The following is a 21,578-nucleotide window of genomic DNA, read 5'->3' on the forward strand; positions in this document are numbered from 1 at the left end:
TCGCTGTTCTTCTGACAATTGTTGGAAAAATTTAGCACTAAATAATCTCAAACTTGAAGATATGATGTGATTCGGTGTCATTCTTCTCAGTTTCATTTTGACCAACAATGGTCAAACTTTTCATGAATTCGTTGCTTCTGAATTGTTTAAGCAACTAATGAGGTAATCCAGTTAGCTGTTTTTCCTTATTTTCTTTCCCCGTTTACTCTCCAAGTTAAAGCTCCCAGTATGGCTCAGCCACTTAGTCATCGTCAAGCTAAGTAGCTAACTTCTGATCTATATGATGTAGCAATACATCTCAGTTTATTTCCAGGGTCATCAGATGCTATAATAAGACAAAAGACGGGGCTAGGGGGATTGCTTTTCTACACTAATTCAATTACATCGAAGATGATATCTCTGGCTAGAGTTGCAATTGTTGGAGTATCGATATTCTGAGTTTTAGTATATAATAAACAAACGCTTAATTTATTATGATCAATAAAAATTATTAAATTAATTGATTTTAATTAATAATGTCATAACTTTTAACTTTATTCTAAAATTATTCATAGCATTAAATAATTTAAGTGGTGATTATTTCATTTTTTTTCAAATAATGAGTATATCATGTTTTATTAATAGACCTATAAATGCTATGTTCATCGAAAAAAAGAATTTATATCATTAATAAACTGTAAAATTAATTAAGAATAATTTTTTTTAGCAATTAATGCATTTAATTGTAGTGAGGAAGTTGTTGGGGGGTTCAGTTCCTCTCCATTTGCTAAAGAAATGGACATCTTCATTTTAATGATAATTGATAAACTTAACGAAACTGCAAACAATCCAAGACTAGAAATAGGATAGCAGTGTTTCCGTAGACAATCTCGTATAACTCAACAACAATTTTTGGCAAATTTTGGTCTAACACTATCACATCGAGAAGCAAAAACTGCGACCACAAACAGTGTGCATAGCATGATGAATGAAGGTAACATTTCAAAATATAGAAAGAACTTTTGACGCCGCAGAAAGCTCTAATTAGTTTAGCAGAGAAGATTCTTTTAGAAATTTGAAGAAAGCAGAACATAGCTAATAACTATTCTATGAGAAGAAAACTAGTTGGTAATTGGAATTCAGAAACAAGAAAATAAACACTTAGTTTACACTCCTTGTACTCAGAATAGCATGCCCATTGAAAAAGCATATTGTAGAAAACACATACAAGTATGGGATTGGAATGGCATTACCTGTAAGACACCACACCAGTTGTTTTATCGAGTAAAACTATGCTCTCAGAGATAACACACAATGCGGAGGGCAGAACTGTAACGCCCATGACCATTATTCCCAATGAAGGTGCTTCCAAACCAAATTCGGTCAGATTAAACACAAACACCTTATACCACCCAATGCAGGGACCTGATATCCAACGTGATAGAACTTCGATCCAGCATGATCATCATCAAGCATTCATTGCCTTCCAAGTTTTGAAGAAGCATTTTGCTGGAAGTAAACCACTGAAGTATGTGCTGTTGTAGTCCCGTAGTTAAGCACTTTTTTTCTTCTAGTCACTGGAAAACAAATTGTATAATATCCTTGCAAATACAAGACGCTCTTATTTTCATTTCTTTTGTTTACCTCTGCTAAGAAAATGTGACTTGCCTGACAGAGGTTTAGTTGGCATTGCCAACTTACGGCAGAGGTCTAAACCATAAACATTGTTTAGTCGTAGTTACTCAATTAGCCTCTAGACACCGAAGATCTCTTTCATGAAGGTTGCTCACCAAGTAAAATTTTAGTTAAGGTCCTGTATGGGATGATTTTTAGTTGAGTTTCAAAAATTTTAAAAATAAAAATCAGTTTTTAATTTTAGTTTCAAAAAAATTTTAAATCCATTTTTAAAATATGATTAGTTTCAAATAAACTTATTTTAAAAGTTTCATATCATATTAAAATTAATTTAAAAGTATTTTTGTGTGATGGGAATAACAATGATGATGACAATGTTAGCAACAATAGAAATACTAGGGATGATCATGATGACAATAACGATGGAGGAGGCATTGATGGTGGCAATGATGACATGATGGTTGTAGCAGTATTGGTGGTGAAAGTCACTAGTGGTAATGGTGGCGACGACAACGTTGGTTGTGGTGGTGACAAAGGTGGTATTAGTGGTAGCGGCGGCGAATAACGGTGGTGGAGTTATATTGGTGACAACAAGTAGTGACAGTGTGGAGTTGGTGGTTGCGGTGACGGTGATAGTAACAAAAGTGGTATTGTTGGTAGTAGTGGTGGTGGTGGTAACAATGACGGTGACAATGATAATGATAGTGACAGTGATAATGATGATAATTGTGACGACATTGATGGTAGCACAAAGATGGTGGTAGCAGTTTGTAGTAATGTCGATGGTGATGTTGGTGGCGATGACGGTGTGAATGATAATAAAGATAGTGGTGGTCATGATGGTGACAACTAATTATAATAGTGACAACGATGATGGTGGTGATAATAATGTTGGTGGTGATGCGTGATGTCAGAGGTAGTATTGGTGGTGATGACAGTGACAATAATGATGATAGTGGTAACGAAAAATATTATTGTCAAATGTTTTAAAACTAAAACCAAATTTATAATTTTTTTCTTGATTTTGAAGATAAGTGTAAAAGAGTTTCAAAAATAATTTAAAAATCATTTCAACTCTATTTTTGTTAAACACGATTTGTTTTAAAAATTATATTTAAAAACTAAAAACTGAAACTCACAATTACCCCAAACGTACCTTAAGATGAGTGAACTCACAAGAAATTGTTTTCTAAAATCTAATAGAACATATTTCTATTTTTTTTAAATGAAAACAAAAGAAGTTGAAAGTGGATAGGTCGTTACCTATTGAATGAAAACACAATTATCTATATGCTTAATTACTATTTTAGTCCCTGAATTGGAGAGTGTATTTCTTTTTTAGTCTTTGAAATTTAAAAATATTTTTTTAGTCCCTGAATTTGAAAAATTATTATTTTTAATTATTGGCATAATAAATTGACACTTTATGACAGTTTAGCACTTTGTGGTGAATTTTTTAGTATTTTATGATAGTTTTCAAATGCAAATTCAAGTGACTAAAAAATAAAAATTAATTTTTGAAAATAGCTAAAAACCATTACAAAGTATCAATTTATTATGTCAGGGACTAAAAAATGTAATTTTTAAAATTTAGGGACTAAAAAAATATTTTTAAATTTCAAGAAAAAAAAACATATATCCTAAATTTAGATACTAAAACAATAAGTAAATCTTATCTATATCAGCCTATAGACTTCTATATTTAATTATATAACAATTTTCTATAAAGTTTTAGGGGAAAAATAATGTTTAGTCTTTTATTTTTCTCAATCCTTTTCTTCATCTAACAAAAAATTGTTTCTGTTAAGAATAAAAATTGAATACTTCACTAATAATCTAATCTTACCTTTAATATATTAATCACTTATTTTCAATCAGTGTCTAGTTTAATCGGGAGGTATAAATATAAATTTTTCTCCACGTCTTTCGTATTCAAGATTCAGTTGGGGAAAGACATAACACAGAATAAAGTCCACACGCTGCCAATACACTGCCTCCATAACCGAAGCCAAAAATAAATCCTATTTCATCACTCATGATATTCCAATCCACTGCATGCACCCTTCCATGTGGTGACAATGACAACACATGCACTTCATGACCCGGATTTTAAGTTAATGGAGATCCAATGCCTTCATAGAACCTTGCTTCAAATTATTGGATCCCACCTACCAGATGATTAAAGGAGAGGTTCAGGAAACTAGCCAACTGTGGGAATTTCTCCATCAAAATCGTTGCTAGACAAATCCAATGACTCAAGTAGTTTTAAATTCCATATAGATGATGGGATTTGGCCAGTCAAAGCATTATGTGACAAGTTGAGAACATGTAGGATAGAAGCCAATGAGTCCTCATAATATATGTCACCAAATGTATTCATTTGCGATTGGACTTTGATACATCTTGAACTTCATCAAATATCATTGCTTCAAGGTTTTAAACCACTTTCCTGGAAGTAAACCACTGAAATTGTTGAGAGCCAGATCAATAATTTGAAGCATTTGCCAACTGCCAAGAGTCGTTCGTGTGAGGACATGCAATTGGACCATGGAATTTGTTTCCCTTCAAGACTATTATACGGAGTCTTGATAACTTCTTTAAGAAGCACGGAAATCCATCATTAAGGTGATTGTTTCCAAGATTTAATTAATGCTTCTGATGACGTCCAATTTGCAAGAGAATTGGGAACTGGCCCCTCCAATGAATTCTCATTGACATCTAGAGTCCTTAGTGCACAAGATGCCGGAAATGTGTCAGGAATGTTGCCATGAAACTTGTTCTGTGTTAAGCACTCTGGAGTTGTCCCATTGAAGTGATTATGGGAAACATCAAGAACTAACAGATTTGGTTTATTGCACAAGGACTGAGGAATACTCCCTGATAAATTATTTTTTGAAAGAGACAGAAAAACTATGGAAAACTAGTTAGTGCCAAAATCTGATGGAATAGTGGAACTAAAGTTATTGCTTGAACAGTCCAAATAAGTGGCATTCACCAGAAATATTGGAAGCTTCCCTTGGAGTTGGTTAGAGTGGAGGTCAAGGACCTTCAAAGTGAAACTAGTGCTATGCACTGCTAAATTGCTGAGCATATTGTGAGAAAGATTTAATTGTTGGTCAAGTTGCCAAATCCATGTTGGTATAGATCCTTGAATATGGTTTCTTGAGAGGTCTAAAGTGTGCTTATTTGGGATTGATTTCTCAATAAACTAGGGAATTTATCAAGTTGAAGAAAGCCAATTTTACAATGCTCATCATAGGGAGATATGATCGGTGTACCTCGGTAACATTTGTGTCTATTAACAAGTTATAGTATGAAAGATCTAGAATAGTTAGATTTTCAAGACTCTTAATAACATCTAGCTTTAATGTGCCATTGAACTTGTTGGATGACAGTTGAAGACATTAAGTGATCTGAGATGAAAAATAGACTGAGGAATGCGACCTTCTAAATTGTTGCCGCTTAAATCAAGAATCTCTAACATGAAAAAAAGAGATATTTGAAAATTCATGCAGCTGACCATGAAAAATGTTGTTGGAAAGATCTAAGATAGATAACTTCCGAAGATTACTCACAGAAGCTGGTAATGCTCCAGAGAACTTTGTGTGACTTACCATCAATGTCCGAAGAGCTCCATTCATTGGGAATTCAGGTAAAAAAAATCATGAAGATTGTTGTTGAATGATATTTCTATATCAGCCAATGTTGGTACTTGAAAGATCTTGTGTGGAAATATTCCTCTCAACCTGCAAGTACTAAGGTCAAGAGCTGTGAGATTTTGAAAACTTGCAAAAGTTTATGGCACTGGTGATGATAAGTTGTTGTGATCAAGACGAATGACTGAGAGGTTCTCAAGTCTGGTCAGTGAAGAATTAAGGGGTCCTGAGAGATTGCAGTTTGGCATTCTCAACTCTTCAAGACTAAGCAGTGGTAGCAATGCATTGTACCAATCTTGTCCCCATGTTTATGCTTACACCGTCCATATACAGATGTCTAATCCTGCTGAAGTTTTGGACAAACCTTTGTAGCTCTAGGTTCTCAAGTTTCGGCGGTTGTCCTGTAGAATAAGAGAAAAAAGAGATATCAATAGTAACCAACCTAGTCAACTGAGAAATCTCCATTGGAATTGAAATTGTTAAGTGAGGCATACTCCACAAAGCCAGCATAGGACAAATTCAGGTAAGTTAAGTTCTTCAGTTTATTGGAGTACAAGTGTGAGGTGAAGTGAAAAAGTTGAGCACTATATAAGTGAGGAGAAGACTCATAAACTTGAGCCTAACTAGTATAGGAAATGTATGTTCCAGTTTAATTTTAGCAACTGATTAAACACTTTTTTTTATACATACTGGGAAAAGTAATTTTTTGCTACTAATAGAAATCTAATAATCATTCAACGTTTTGAGTATAGGAACCCTGTTGTGATAGTTGGAACTCGTTTTGAAAAATTGGAAGTTGATATTATTTATATGGAAATGAAAAACTAGAGACATGTTTTGAAAATGAAAATTCAGTCATAAAAATAATTTAAAACCTGCCAAGCAAGTGTTGATGAAATATAGAAAAAGCTTGTCTTGTTATAAACAGAATTAGCAACTAATCAGTTGTTAGGAAGTCTTACATCGCCTGCCTTAATTCTTGCCTACTCAATAGGCTCACCTTGAAATCCTGTCAACTAAACAATGGTTCATCATTATGCTAATTTGGTGTTTCAAGTAATTAGTTTCAAAGTAACATAAATTAGACTTACCATGCAATGTTTGGTTAATGGTCACTCTTCTGTTAAGACAGTAAAGCTATTGCTCAAGCTAAACAAACTAGTAAAGTTGATATTAGCAGAAGCCTTCTACCAAACAGTTGCACATGATGATACATGGTAAACGCAATCACTACTGATGCTTAATAAACTTTATCAATAGACTTTTTGGCTCTGGGAGTTTGGGTTAAAGAGTGCCTAAAGACTTCAAAGCCACATAATATTCTCTTCCAAGAACTGATAACAACGTCTCCACATTCTGCAGTAATGCTCCACATTAAGGAAGACCATTATTTCACCATTACAAAAACATTCCTTCACCCAAACCAACAAAAAGCATATGATTTCTCTGCAACCAGCTTAAGGAAATTATTTTGTGTCTGAGTCATTAACGCACAAACAATTTATGCACATTTGAATTTTTTACAGAGGCCACCTCCCAAAATACCTATATATCCACCCGGATCCCTTGCCCATCACCCCAAATACAAAGTCAGAATGAAATAAAAACCCATCATTGTTGCTGCCACATAGTGCCAAATCACCACATGAAAGCACTGCACCAAAATGTCCAAACCAGAAACTCCACTGAAAACCACAAACAGCAGCAAAACCATAAATAACGTAGTCAAAACTACTACACAATTGGTCACATCAACACCACACCAGACTTCAGAACCAAATCTCTGCCCGACTAACCGCACCTTGTTTGATCCAAGGCATGATACCGGACCAGACAACCAGTTAACAAGAGGATAAATATAACCTTTCTTCCTACCTTCAACCAACACCAAGACATCATTTCTAGTCTTCCGAATTCCCCACATCACAGCAAACCAAATTGCCTGACCTTCATGTTTCTTGATTCCAAAACTGCCGAGTAAGCCATCAAAAATTAAAAAAAATGCATCCATACCTGATTATGATTTACAGATATAACTCTCAGCCAGCTCATAACGCTCTACCATACCTGAGAAAAGAAAGAGCAGTTATAGAATAAATGCTCAATGGTTTTCCCCTCTTCCCTACACCCCACACAAAAACATTCCTCAGCCCTCAAAATCCCTCTGCGATATAGATTATTTTTACTGGAATACGATCCTTCACCACCGCCCAAATAAACATAATCACATTTAAAGGTACTAGCTTATGCCACAAGAACTTCCACCCCCCTTCAAGATTTACAACGCAGACAGATCTCTCACACACACACACATATATATACTGATCGAACATTATACAAACCACTTCCATCTATCCTTGGCTTCTCCCCTCCACCCAGACCTTGCCAAGAAATTCTTAACATGCAGTGTTAAAACTTTCCAAGAAAGTACCTTTGATTAAAGGACAAATTGTGGCTAGAGAGAGGATCACTTGAAACATAGAATGCATTGCAAAAAAAATAAAAATTGCAACCATCCAACCATGGAGACTACATAAAAACCACAATTGACCTAAGGAGCGTAAGGGAGTTTTCTTCCCAAACTTAGTCTTTCTTAATGCAAAAAAAGAGTAGGAATAGTATTCATGTTGGAAAAGCCTGGATCAATAGATTTCCTGATAAAAGCATAAAGAAAAAGGAAGGCTTGCTGAAAATGGTAGTGTCATTAGAATTTGGTATGACAGACATTTTTTAATGGCCAAATCATAATAGAACTACTAAAGCACCCCAGAACTTCAATGCCCGACCGAAGTGCAAAATTAGGACAGCAGCAAGCTGCAGCATGAACATGCAATATTCATACACGAAGAATACAAGTTTGAAGACAATTTTTTATTAGAAGAAGCAACATAATCTGGCATTTCACAATAAACCAATTTGTCATATATCCCACAGTTCTGGCATTTCAAGGAAGGAGTCTACATCAAACTCGAAGAATATACACTTCCAAGAACCAGTACAATAAAAGTGAAAGGTCCCGGATACAATTTATTTTGAAGTTTCAATGAACTAAGTTTATCAAATGCACTATGTCTCGAGAGTCCATCATAACAAACACAATGAAAATACTTTCAGGAAGATGCACCAAATTCTCAGTTAACACAAACCTGGGGTACCAGGTAAACCTTTTAAAACCACTTGTAACCAACCATTTCCAAACAAAACACTCGAGAACGTTATATTTCTATCCAACACGGTGTAATTTACAATTCATTGTTATTTCATTATGCAGTGACTTTGGCAACAGCATAACAAGAATTGACTTGGTTTTCATTACGCACAATTCAAACGTATCCAATATCCTTAGTAAAATTTGTAGTTAGATTGAGATATAAAAGTAGTTCCTTACCACGACAAACAACAATTATCAAAACCTTTCTCTCCAAATAAGAATGAAAAAGTAACAATCGATTTTATCTCTGAAATTATAGGATCGCATCAATTTGGTTATTGATACTAGTAAAAATTTGAAATTTTGTTTGAAATTGTAGGAGTTGAAAAAATTGAATTCAAAGTATTAGAGAAGATTCACCCAATAAGTTAATTGATAAAAGTAAAATGATATAAAAATATATTTAATTATTTAGTTATATATTTATCACGTTAAATATTTGATTTTTTTAATAATAACTCATCATCTTAAAAATTAGAACAACAATTTTTAAATTTTATATTATATGAAAAGGGTGAAAATTTGATTTTTTTTGTTATCTTCCTCGAGTACAGTTATACAGTACTCCCATTCCTTGTGAAAGCAATGGAGATTGTAGTTGTTTTGTTTTTTTATTTCTTCTTTTTTCACAAAAAAATATAATTTTAATAAATAAACTTATATAGCTTGAAATGAATGGTTTAACTATTGAATATTTTTTTAATAATATTATTTTAAAATAAAACAAACTATGCTATTTTATTTATAACTTTGATTTTTTTTATCAACTTTTGATTAGTCATCAAATATTTTAATTAAAAAATTAAAAAATGTAATAATTAATTAAAATAAATAGTTTCACATTAAATAAAAATAATTCAAAAAATAGTATTTTAAGTTAGGTCACTTTTCTTAGTGATATTTTTTTTTCATCTATAAGCTCAAACTAAAATTTTTTGATCTAGATCACATGTATTTTTATTAAAGATAATTTTGTTCAGATAAGATTATTTCTCAAAGTATTTAACGTAATTTCATACTTAAAATTAGAGTTTAAGATTTAGTAATTAAACGGAAATAATTCTTACTATATTCAAATTTAAAATTTTATTTAAAGAAGTGTGTTATAATTGTATTTGAACAAGCATATTAGTTCTATGCTAAATTTATAGTATAGGTTAGTTAAATAAATTTAAACACACTAGAGATAAATTTGAGACCTTATTCTTAATTCTCATAAAATGGCATCTTGCCTTTTGTTATTGTAAAGCGTCTTTCTCATTTTGTGAGTTGTGTTACCAACTTTCACGGTAATTTAAATCAATGTTAGTATTGTTATTCAAACAATACCTATATATTTCATCATTCCATCATCAATAAATAAAATCTTAAATTGTCGTTAAATATAATAAATATGTACCAATCATGATTAACATAGATTTTTATCGAGTGAAGTAATATTTAAAATTCTAAACATATGTATATTTATTTATTTACAATATCATTAAAATAATCATTCATCAATTAAATTAATTTAACCTAAAAGGAAGAGTTGCAATTTGCGAGAGTTTAGAATGAACCGTTAGCAAAGAAAAAGAAAAAGAGAAAAAAAGAATTAGGTCTAGAGGTTGTGAGAGGTGTATAACTATAAGAACGTTTCCACCGCGAAAACCTTGGTCGGCGCATACTCCTTATTCTTCTCCTGCTTCTGCACCTCACTGCTATACCCCCTTTCAAGCAGGAGAAAATCTCTCACTCCTTTCTCTTTCTCTCCACGCCGCCATCACCACACAACCATGCCTTCGCTCTCTCTCTCTGACCCTGACACCCCCAAACCTATTGCCAAGAAGAAAACCAAAACCCAGTCCCTCACCGATCCCGACCTCGATGGGGTTTCGGGGAAGAAGACGAAGAAGCGCAAGGCTTCAGATTTAGAACAAGAGGCCATGCCCCCCGCCGCTTACAACAACGATGGGGACGACGAGACCAGCTCCGACCTCGTCCAACCCGAACCTGCTTCCAGAGAAGACGACAACAAGAATAAGAAGAAAAAGAAGAAAAAGGTTGTTAAGTCCGAAGAAAAGGAACAGCCTTTGGTCACGGAGGCTAATGGAGAAAAGAAGGAGGATCCCAACGCGCTTTCCAACTTCAGGATTTCGGAACCCTTGAGGCAAAAATTGAAGGAGAAGGGTATCGAATCACTGTTTCCCATTCAGGCCATGACCTTCGACACCGTTCTCGATGGTTCTGATTTGGTCGGTCGGGCTCGCACCGGTCAGGTTTGTATCTTTTCTTATCACAAACCCTTTTTGTCTTTTTTTGTTTTGTTTAATTCTTTAATAATATTCCTAAAGCTTTGGTTTTTAACTAACTTCACCTAGTGGGGGTTAAGCTTTGTTGTTGTTTTGTTATTTGGAATTGTGCATGATTAGATTTATTTAGGTGAATGGTTTTTGAGTGGTGTGAAGGGTTTTGTTTATTTATTTTTTTATCTCAATTGTTTCCTTTGGTGAAAATGTAGGGTAAAACTCTGGCATTTGTGTTGCCCATATTAGAGTCTTTAATAAATGGTCCAACAAAAGCTTCAAGAAAGACTGGCTTCGGGAGGACTCCAAGTGTTCTTGTGCTTCTACCTACTAGGGAATTGGCTTGTCAGGTATGTACTTCTATGCATGAGTATTGTACCCTGTGGATTTCAGGGTGAATGTATCATTCTTTTTAATGAGGAGTGTTTTGTGCATTAGGTGCATGCTGATTTTGATGTTTATGGTGGGGCAATGGGATTGAGTTCATGTTGTTTATATGGCGGAGCTCCGTATCAAGGTCAGGAAATTAAGCTTAGGAGAGGTGTTGATATTGTCATTGGCACACCAGGTCGTGTGAAGGTAAGTGCATTAACACTAGTTTTGATTATGTGTAGCTAGTTTGTTATCTCCTTGTATGAATGTACATTATTTGCAAAAATAGATTGTGCGAAAGCTAGACTTTGTGTGTTTTAAGACAAAAAATGAGAATATTTTGTGATTTCCATCTGGGATGTATTGTTGCAGGATCATATCGAGAAAGGGAATATTGACCTGAGCCAACTAAAGTTTCGTGTCCTTGACGAAGCCGATGAAATGCTGAGGATGGGTTTTGTTGAAGATGTTGAAATGATTCTAGGTATCTTTTTTTTCCAATGCATGGGCATCGGGTGCTGCTAAGTCTCAATTTTTGCATCAATTATGTTAAACTCATTGTGAATTTGTGATACTAATACTATTTACAACTTATCTTCTAAATTATTGATAAATCATAATAAATCTTCATAGTAGAGTTCACATTTTTAAACACAGGAATTGAACTGGAGACAATGCTCTTTATGCTTCCTTGGCACAACCCATGCTGTTATTGTTTTCATGCTCATTTTATTTGTTTACCCTATTGCTTTGACTAATATAACCATCATTTTTCTTTCTGCAAGTCTTTTGATTCTAATAAATTGAGCTAGTTTGCTGTTCCACAAGACCAATTTGTTTCCGAAGATTGTTTTAAAATGTTTCTTCATATCTTCTAGTGCACGATGCTTTGCAATTAGTATTACCCAAAATTTCATGTTCATTCACTATTGTTGGATGATAGGATGTTTTCAGTAACACAATGGTCTCTTGTTTGATATTTTGCAGGCAAGGTAGAAAATGTTAATAAAGTTCAGACACTTCTTTTCAGTGCTACTTTGCCAGACTGGGTTAAGCAAGTATGCTTCTATGCAATGGTTACTTCTTTATACTTATTGGATGTTATATTTAGGGTCTTTAATGTTACCTGGTTTCTATTTGTGCCAGATTGCTGCAAGATTTTTGAAGCCAGATAAGAAAACTGCTGACCTTGTTGGAAATACAAAAATGAAGGCCAGCATCAATGTTAGGCATATTGTTCTTCCTTGTACTAGTTCTGCCAGGGCCCAACTTATCCCAGATATTATTCGCTGTTATAGCAGGTGATTTTATTATTCAATGTGTTTTTTTTATTCACATATGATATCTGTTTCGAGTATATTGAATTTTAATGTTCATTGTTGATTTCATGGTTCTGGTTCAGTGGAGGCCGGACAATTGTTTTTACCGAGACAAAAGAATCTGCTTCTCAGCTTGCAGGGATCTTGACTGGAGCAAAAGCTCTCCATGGTGACATACAGCAATCAACACGTGAGGTGAGCTATTACCTGAAGTTTGGTTTAGTTATTGACTTATGAACTGTTACTTTAAACTTTGATATCCTTATGGACTGATGTATTTTGTTTTTCACAATTTATTTTAATTATAGTGTGTGCCACCCTTGTGGTTTCTTACTGTCTCTTAATTGTGTCCTGTCCCCTGCAGGTTACACTGTCTGGCTTTAGGTCTGGGAAATTCATGACATTAGTTGCCACAAATGTGGCAGCTCGAGGTCTTGATATTAATGATGTTCAGTTAATTATACAGGTACTTTTGATGATTGTAAATACAATGTATCAGATCATTTTTTTTTTCGTCACTACCTTGTATGCCTGATATTTGTATTTTGATTTAGTGTGAACCCCCACGGGATGTAGAAGCCTATATCCATCGTTCTGGACGCACAGGAAGAGCAGGTATCTTTACAGGATTTGCTATTGGTTTACTATTGTGATATTGGAGTTATTGATTTTAAGGTTATACTGTGGTTTGGTTTTTATTCAGGTAATACTGGGGTTGCTGTTATGCTTTATGACCCAAAAAGATCGAACATATCTAGAATAGAGAGAGAGTCTGGTGTAAAATTTGAACACGTATCTGCTCCTCAGCCTGATGATATTGCCAAAGCCGTTAGTGGGGAAGCTGCTGAAATGATTATCCAAGTGTCTGATAGGTATGCTTGTTACTTGCTAACTGTGTCATCTGTTTGATGCTGTCTTTTGCTGTTAACATACTTCATAAAATGTAGTGTGGTTCCTGCATTCAAGTCTGCTGCTGAAGATCTTTTGAACAATTCTGGTTTACCAGTCATTGAATTACTGGCAAAGGCTCTTGCAAAGGCTGTTGTGAGTCAATTTTCTCCATTTGTGTTTTTCTTGCAAATTTTCTTTTAAATATATTAAACCCTCATTTGTTATTTCTCTGACCTGGTAAATTGTCTTATCATGTAATATGCAGGGTTATACTGAAGTAAAGCAAAGATCACTTCTAACTTCCATGGAGAACTATGTTACATTACTTCTTGAGACTGGCAAACCAATCTACACCCAATCGTGAGAAAATCCCTTGTTACAAATTATGGCATTACATGTTGCTTTAAAAGAAGTATATAGAAACTTAAGAAATCAAGCATTCAAAAATTTCAAATTAATGTAGACTGGGATTATTTTGCATCTGTTTATAATTTGTGTTTGTTGATTATGCTGATGGCTACAATCATTTTGATGGAAATATTCTGATTATTTGAATGAAAACAAAACTACATTTGGAGTATTACTTGTGTGAACATTTTCAACTTGTTTGACTTTCCAATTCATTGGCTGTGTTATCAGTTTTGCCTATGGAGTCTTGAGGAGATTTTTGCCTGAAGAGAAGGTTGAGGCCGTGAAAGGTCTTTCAATCACTGCTGATGGAAATGGCGTTGTTTTTGATGTAGCAGCTAAAGATTTAGACATATATCTTAACGGTAAAGCTCCACCTAACTATATTAACTTGGAATTTTGAGCACTACAGAAAAATCCCTTTAAATGAAAAAGTCACACTTAAAATTCCTCGTAACTGTTGACGTGGGATTTGAGCACTTTCAAATTAGTATCTTTTCAGGCTTGAACTATCACTATGGGTCTACATTTCTAGATATATAGCTTTTATGTTGGTCCTATTTTTCATTCAATCACATTTATCCTTCAGGTCAGGAAAATGCCTCGAATGTAAGTTTAGAGATAGTGAAAACATTGCCACAGTTGCAACAGATGGAGCAACACCAAAGAGGTGGCAGATTTGGTGATGGTGGTGGTCGTGGTTACCGGTTTGGTGGAAGAGGTGGAGGAGGCAGGAATGGTAGGTTCTCCAATGGTGGCGGAAGAGGTGGACGTGGCGGCAACTGGGGTGGAAAGAGATGGTGAAGCTGAGAAAGGACTTAGGGAGTTGAGTTTCCACTCTGCTCAATGTGGGAGGAGCATTGCTGCGTGACACAACCACATGGAGAGATGACTACTACAGTTGTGAATGAAGAAAACAGTTGATGTTGGTTAGGCCTTCGGAGGATTCAAGTTCAGATGGATTCAATGTGCCCCCCCCCCCCCCCCCCCATTAACATACTCTTGTGTTTTTGTTTTGTTATTGATACACTTTTTTTTAGTATTTTTTAATTCTTTTGCGAGGAAGCGTAAGTTAGCTTTTTATATTCCGTCATCCACAGGAGAAATTTTGATGTATTAGTATATTTATACTATACTTTTACGATAAGCGTGGTAAATTCCAATTAACCAGCGAACATAATATTTCTAGCATGGTTTAAACATCGTTTTAATACTTCTTATAAAACTGACTCCTTAACTGAGTACTTACATTTTTAAACATTTTAAAGCAGTTGGTCTGGAAAAAAAAGGAAGAACAAAAGCAGAGGATAGAAGAAACTGTGGAGTTGATACAAAATGTGATCAAAGTTAATACAAAATGTGATCAAAGCCCTTATTGATATCTAGATAAAGAGAGAAAATATATAAAGGAAAAAATATTTTTTGTTTATAAATTTTCAGTTAAATATGATCAAAGTTTCTGTACTTTCACATTTATGAGTTTGGTTCTAAAATTTTGAGAAATCATAAGTATCTTTATCTTGATTGAAAGTATAGAAACCAAAAACACATTTGCTCTAAATATAATTATAGGTTGATACATAATATAGTCTTATAGAAAAAGATAAAAGGAAATAATAAATGTTTACAATAGTGTATTATATATACAGTGGTGATGTCTGTATATTATTATTCCAATACAACTTTATGCGGTAGCCTTGGCCCAACTTTGTAATCATGAAATGACTGATTTGGTAGAAAACTTGCTCGTCAAACTTGAATATATCATGTCATGGAATTTTTCTTGCATCCACTGCACATGTTTAGCCTCCACTAGGATTAAAGTTCACTCATTTTCAGAAAGAAAAAGAGAGCGGGAGAGAAATGAAGCTCGTAATAGCTGTTATCTTAATTGCTATTATTATCAAAATCCGTTGGCAGTAGATATTTTGACAAGAAAAGAAGATACCACCCTGTTGCTGGCACGGTCATGCACCAAATGTTCAACTTTCATAGGCTGCTCGATTACATGATCGACCGTACAAACCAGAGGAAAACTTACAGGTTGCTTAGCTTCATCAGAACTGAGGTCTACACTGCAAACCCTGTTAATTTTGAGTATATCCTCACCACAAATTTCGCAAACTACGGCAAGGTAACTTATAACTATGATCCATGCATCATTCTGATATGGAAATTCATGGTTCGGTTGCAAAACATGTTTATATATTCAGGGTATCTAAGGATAAGGATGATGGAAAAAAATTCATACTAGATAGGATTTGGAAAATTAATTAGATAATAGTGGATAAAATAAATGAATTTTTTCTCTGCCAACTTATAAGACTATGTTTGTATGTTTATTTTTTTTGGTGAATAGATTATGTTTGTTTTAAAGTTTGGAAAGTACTTTTGCAAAAATGAAGAAAGAAGAAATTGTTGCTGTGAAAGTAAAAGTACTTTAAAATTTTCTTAACTATAATCCAAACATGCACTAATCTGGCTAACAAGATATCCATTTTGCGGATACCCACTAGTCTGTAGTATAATATTATTTTGATGTTTTCAATTTGAATATTATGATTGGAGAAGAATATGTTTTTAATTTTCCCTGTTAAAAACTTCCACATATGGTTGCATTTGTTTTAGCCTCAAAATGTCTTCATCTGTGGCAGGGTTGGTTTCACCATAGTGTCTTGTCAGATTTTCTAGGAGATAGTATATTCACGATGGATGGAGAGCAGTGGCGCCATCAGAGGAAGGCAGCAAGCTATCAATTCTCAACCAAAATGTTGAGAGAATTCAGCATTCAAGTCCAATGCAGTAAAACTTGCAGAGATAGTGTCTGAAGCTGCAATCTCAAACAATTGAGATGCAGGTAAAGATGTTATTAGTGCAAAACTGCTACACAAAACAAAGCCCTTCTTCTGTTCCTTAATAACCATAAATCTTGGTCTCTTCTGCTTCTTGCTTATTTGCAGGATTTGTTCATGAAAGCAACTCTAGATTCTGTATGCAAGGTTATCCTTGGTGTTGAACTGGACACCGTGTGTGGAACCTATAAACAAGGCACAGAGTTCTCCAATGCTTTTGATGAAGTAAGTGCTGCTATCATGTATCGGTATTTTAAATTTCTCTGGAGGATTATACGGTTCTTGAACATTGGATCAGAAGTGGTACTTAACAAAAGTTTAAGAGTGATCGATGAATTCGTTTATGAACTAATTAGAACCAAGATTGAGCAAGCCCAAAAGCTACAAGATAATTCTCCTGTGAGAACAAGTACTAAAATTATTGGTTACTAACTTACTATTCTTTGTTGTGTTATGTATAATTTGTTGGCAACTTGAATGTTTTACAGGTGGTGAAAGGAGACATCTTGTCAAGGTTTATAGAATTGGAAGAAACTGATCCAAAGTACCTTGGAGACATTTCCTTGAGTTTTATCCTTGCAGGGAAAGATACAATATCAGTTACTCTTTCCTGGTTTCTTTACGAACTTTGCAAGAACCCTCATGTGCAGGAGAAGATTGCACAAGAGATTAGACAGACAACAAATGTAGAAGCTGGATCAACCATTGATGAACTTGCAGCTAGAGTAACTGAAGAAAACAGGGAGAAGATGCAGTACCTGAATGCAGCATTGAATGAAACACTCAGGCTCCACCCAGCAGTTCCAGTGGTAATAAAGCTATATCCTTTAACATGAACTGAAACATGCATCATCAGTGTTGGTGATGAGTGTTTCTGTGTTTGGTTCACTAACCAATGTTATGATGGTTTTCTAGGAAGGCAAGTTTTGTTTTTCAGATGACACGTGGCCAGATCGATATAGTGTGAGGAAAGGTGATCTTGTGTCATTCCAACCATATTTCATGGGAAGGATGAAGAGAGTTGGCCAGATGAAAATGGAATTTTGAAGAAAGAAAGCCCTTTTAAGTTCACAGCCTTCCAGGTAGGGAATTGAACTAAACCTTTTACTTTTGTTTATGCATTAAACTAAAATAAGCAGAAGCAATTTTCGTTTCAGAACATTTCTCTTATAGAACTTGAGACTTAATTAATGTGATATAGTTGTGACACAGGCGGGTCCAAGAATCTGCCTGGGGAAGGAGTTTGCATACAGACAGACAGCAAAAAAACTTGAATGTTGTTGCTATGAAAGAGGCAGTATGTGAGAGAGATTTTTTTTTTAAAAGAAAAGGTTATTTAGGTAATTTGATTTTAAAAAAGAAAGAATTGTGTACTTAGTAAAACAGGAGATGGATATAGAAATAGCTTAAATGAATAGGTAGGTAGTGTTGGAAGCTGACCTCGTTTTGCCGAAGCCCACAGGTTATTTTTGTTCTCCTTACTCAAGATCGAAAGTTAATAACATTAATGACAAAATAACATTAATGAACATTAAATGTAGTGCCAATAGAAAATACTAAATGACGTTAGATGATCATTTACTGTTGCCCTCTTAAAAAAAACTGGAATATTATAAAAATAAAAAGGCTAATAGAATTTTTAAGTATTTTAAGTTACTCCAAGAGATCAGAGTAATTATAAAAAAGTTATTTCTTATTCTTATAATTTATTATTTTGAAATTTAATAGTTATAATGAATAAATAGTTGTAACCATTAATTTTTTTTTTAAAAATACTCCCAGAGTTATTTTTCATTTTTAACCATTTATTTTCTTGATAAGGATGAAGAATACAACATTTTGAGTGTTACCTTTAAAATAACTTAAAACATTTAATATGCAAATTTAGGGCGACAATGCTTTAAATATTATTTTTAATTAAAATTAGAATTTTACCTTTGATAATCTGCATAATACTAAAAAAACATCACCAGATTAATATTCATTACTAAACTAAACAAATTAATCATAGTTTACTTGTATTTCGTGGGATAATGGAAACGTTATTTTTTTTTGTTAACTAATAATTAAATAAATAAACGGTGAAAACATACGGAAATAACTTCATATTAAATAAATAAAAGGTGCAATCCTGTTAAAAAAACGGTGCAATTCTGTAAAAAAAAAAAACCGTGCAATTGTAATAAAAAAATAAATGGTGCTAGTATTTTTCTTCCACATCTGCACATTTATAATTTATGTATTGCAAGCTAAGACACAGATTTTGAACGCCCCCGTCTTTATCTAGTATTTTATCACTGTCAAATTAATGTTGATAAATTATTTTGGTGTGAAGTTCATCTAGAATTTTGGAGTCAATCTCACGAATCACGATGAGCGTGTCTCCATAAAGAAAAAAAAAAAAAACTCTTGAATCAGTTGAATGGTCACCGAGAAAAAGAAAAAGAAAATCTTGGATGGGAATTATTCATAGTAGTTTATTTAAGAATGATAATGGAAAACAGCATATCCAATATTTATTTAGTTCCTCGTTACGATAAAACAATGAACACATTGGATGTAGAAATTAAAAGTAAATTTATTTTTTGTTCTTTACTGATAGAACAATACTACTATTTCAATATTCTTCTTAAGGCTATTTATTTTATTGCAGTTATGCTCCTTTACCAAAACTTACTTAACTCTTCAGGTTGGAGTAAACTTTGAGTGCCAGAAAGGATCATAATGCAAGCCAATGGAAGAAATAAGAGGCACTCCTCTTGCCTTTCTGATTCTGATCCTCACCACACGAGCGTGCACCTCACCCCCATTAAGCCTATGAAGCCTCTTGTAACCCACTGTTGTGGCTTTGATGATCAATTTACCATCCACATAGATTTCATGCCGTTTGATCCTTTGACCAAGACCAATTGCCTCTTGTATTCTAATCACATTGAATCTGAATTTCCCTTCCTTGGCCCATATTTCAATCCAATGGTCCTTTTCACCATCATCATCCCTTGGGGCCCAATATGACCACAAGTGTTCGCTGTCTAGCATCTTTTCTGGCCCGAAACCCCTTCTTTGGCTACTAACTTTAACAAAACAATCCTCAGCAAGATTCTGATGAAAAATTGTGTTAATTGCACTTCTAAACTCTTTCAATCTATTAGCATCAGCTTCAGTTATAAGCCCACTTGTATTAGGAGGTACATTTAGAAGTAACACACAATTTCTTCCAACCGAATTGTAATAAATGTCAAGTAGTTCACTTAGCTTTTTTGGTGATTCTGACTTATGCCAAAACCATCCATGCCGAATGGAGACATCACATTCCGCAGGTAGCCAATCAGTCCCTTTTGGATCACCAGTATTTATATACCTGCATTGCATAATCAAGTGTCCAGGCTGGTTAAATCAACTCTCTAACTACTAACTCTTAAGCATAAGAAAAAAAATTGTATGTACCTAGCTGCATGTATCTCTATAATACACCTTCATGATTATGGTTTGTGCATTTCGAGAGATTTGATTTTGATTCCAATAAATATGTTATTAATTATTAGTTTGATGCAGAAACAAATGCCATCAGGAAAAAAAATACTAGTAAGTTCCTATATTGATAAATGATAACCAAGTTTGGTAACCCATTTGGTCGGTTGAGATAATTGAACACGGCTCAAACTAGAAAGCAGTTTCTGTGCTTTTTTTTTTCTTATGGGTGAAAAAGAATGCGCACTTTCTCAATAAAGAAAAGTTAGCCCCCCAATGAAGCTTTACCTTTCATACATTATCATTGTAGATCACTATGGAGTTCAGTGCAACTAACAAAGTGAAAAAGTGGCAAATTTTTTTTTAGAGTGCTTCGCTTAGAAGTTAGAAGCAGAACTTACTGAATGATGTCTGGACTTCCAATGGATAGAGAGGTTCGATTAATGGTAGACCAGCATGTGTACCCTGCAGAACCTGTTTCATCTCCCACCCACCTAACATCAGGACCGGCATCAGAGAAGATGTTGATGGAACTCTGCAACTCCTTCACCATGGAAAACCAATCTGAAAAGTAATAGGTCATATTTTTTGCATTGGCACCCTTTGCTCCATCGAACCAAATCTCTCTAACATTTGAATATCTAATAAGGCAAAAAAACACACAATATATTGTTAAAATGCATCAAACAAAGTAATTAACAAATCAATTGGATTGTGTCTAGAGACTAGTCTTTCCTAACGTGAAGGACCAAGATTCTGATATCTGTTTAAAAAGATATTCATATTTAGTGTCTGATTATTTTTCGATACATGTTGAGAAAAAAAAAAGAAAAATGAATTAGAGAACACAAAAATAGAAGGGGAACTCAACTCACTTCTTGAGCAACTCTTGTAGTTGAGCCAAGTAGTATTGGTTGTAGAGCAAATCATTGCCATATCTAGGGTCATGTCTATCCCAAGGTGAAAGGTAGATCCCTACATCAATTCCTTGTGCAGTGGCTGCATTGACAAAGTCTTGAACAACATCACCCTTGCCACCTTGCCAGGGGCTGCTAATGACAGAATGCTCAGTGTACTTGGAAGGCCATAGGCAAAAGCCATCATGGTGTTTTGCAGTTAATATCATTAATGAAACTCCTGCATCTGCTGCCACAGTGGCCCACTGGGTGGTGTTGAGCCCTGTTGGATTGAAGATTGCTGGGTTTTCCTGGCCAGTGCCCCATTCTCTGTCAGTGAATGTGTTCACACCAAAATGCAAGAACATTATGATCTCCCTTTGTTGCCATTGCAACTGGGAATATGTTGGGAGAGGGAGGATTGGCAATGGGGGTGTTGGGGTTTGCACACTCCAAGAAATGCACAATCTGATGAGTTGTTGGAATAAGATTGTCATTAAGAGAGAAGAGCACCATAGCCTAACCATGATGCTCTTATTGTTCTGTTACTTGTTCTTGTGCCCTCTCTAGGTACTAATATATACTATCTTCTTTTCAACTCAT

The 21,578-nt window shown here is 34.4% G+C and overlaps 2 protein-coding genes and 1 pseudogene across 2 annotated transcripts; 2 read left to right on the forward strand and 1 right to left on the reverse strand.

Annotated features, from left to right (window-relative positions):
• Window positions 1–10,071: 10,071 nt before the first annotated feature.
• LOC114403131 (DEAD-box ATP-dependent RNA helicase 7-like) lies at window positions 10,072–14,956 on the forward strand. Its single transcript, XM_028365898.1, has 14 exons — window positions 10,072–10,739; window positions 10,982–11,116; window positions 11,205–11,345; window positions 11,511–11,622; window positions 12,126–12,196; window positions 12,285–12,439; window positions 12,541–12,652; window positions 12,822–12,923; window positions 13,012–13,072; window positions 13,161–13,329; window positions 13,405–13,501; window positions 13,614–13,708; window positions 13,988–14,121; window positions 14,346–14,956. Exons 1-14 carry the CDS (start codon window positions 10,257–10,259, stop codon window positions 14,558–14,560), a joined length of 2,082 nt encoding a protein of 693 aa, XP_028221699.1. The 5' UTR covers window positions 10,072–10,256; the 3' UTR covers window positions 14,561–14,956.
• Window positions 14,957–15,431: 475 nt separating this feature from the next.
• On the forward strand, window positions 15,432–18,221 carry LOC114401397 (annotated as a pseudogene).
• An 875-nt stretch (window positions 18,222–19,096) lies between these two features.
• On the reverse strand, window positions 19,097–21,578 carry LOC114401611 (alpha-L-fucosidase 1-like). Its single transcript, XM_028364163.1, has 3 exons — window positions 20,955–21,578; window positions 20,481–20,720; window positions 19,097–19,969 (listed from the first exon to the last, which is right to left on the reverse strand). The coding sequence occupies exons 1-3, from the start codon at window positions 21,500–21,502 to the stop codon at window positions 19,294–19,296; spliced, it is 1,464 nt and encodes a 487-aa protein (XP_028219964.1). The 5' UTR covers window positions 21,503–21,578; the 3' UTR covers window positions 19,097–19,293.

This window comes from Glycine soja, chromosome 20 (genome assembly GCF_004193775.1).
Source record: "Glycine soja cultivar W05 chromosome 20, ASM419377v2, whole genome shotgun sequence".
Lineage (NCBI taxonomy): Eukaryota > Viridiplantae > Streptophyta > Magnoliopsida > Fabales > Fabaceae > Glycine > Glycine soja.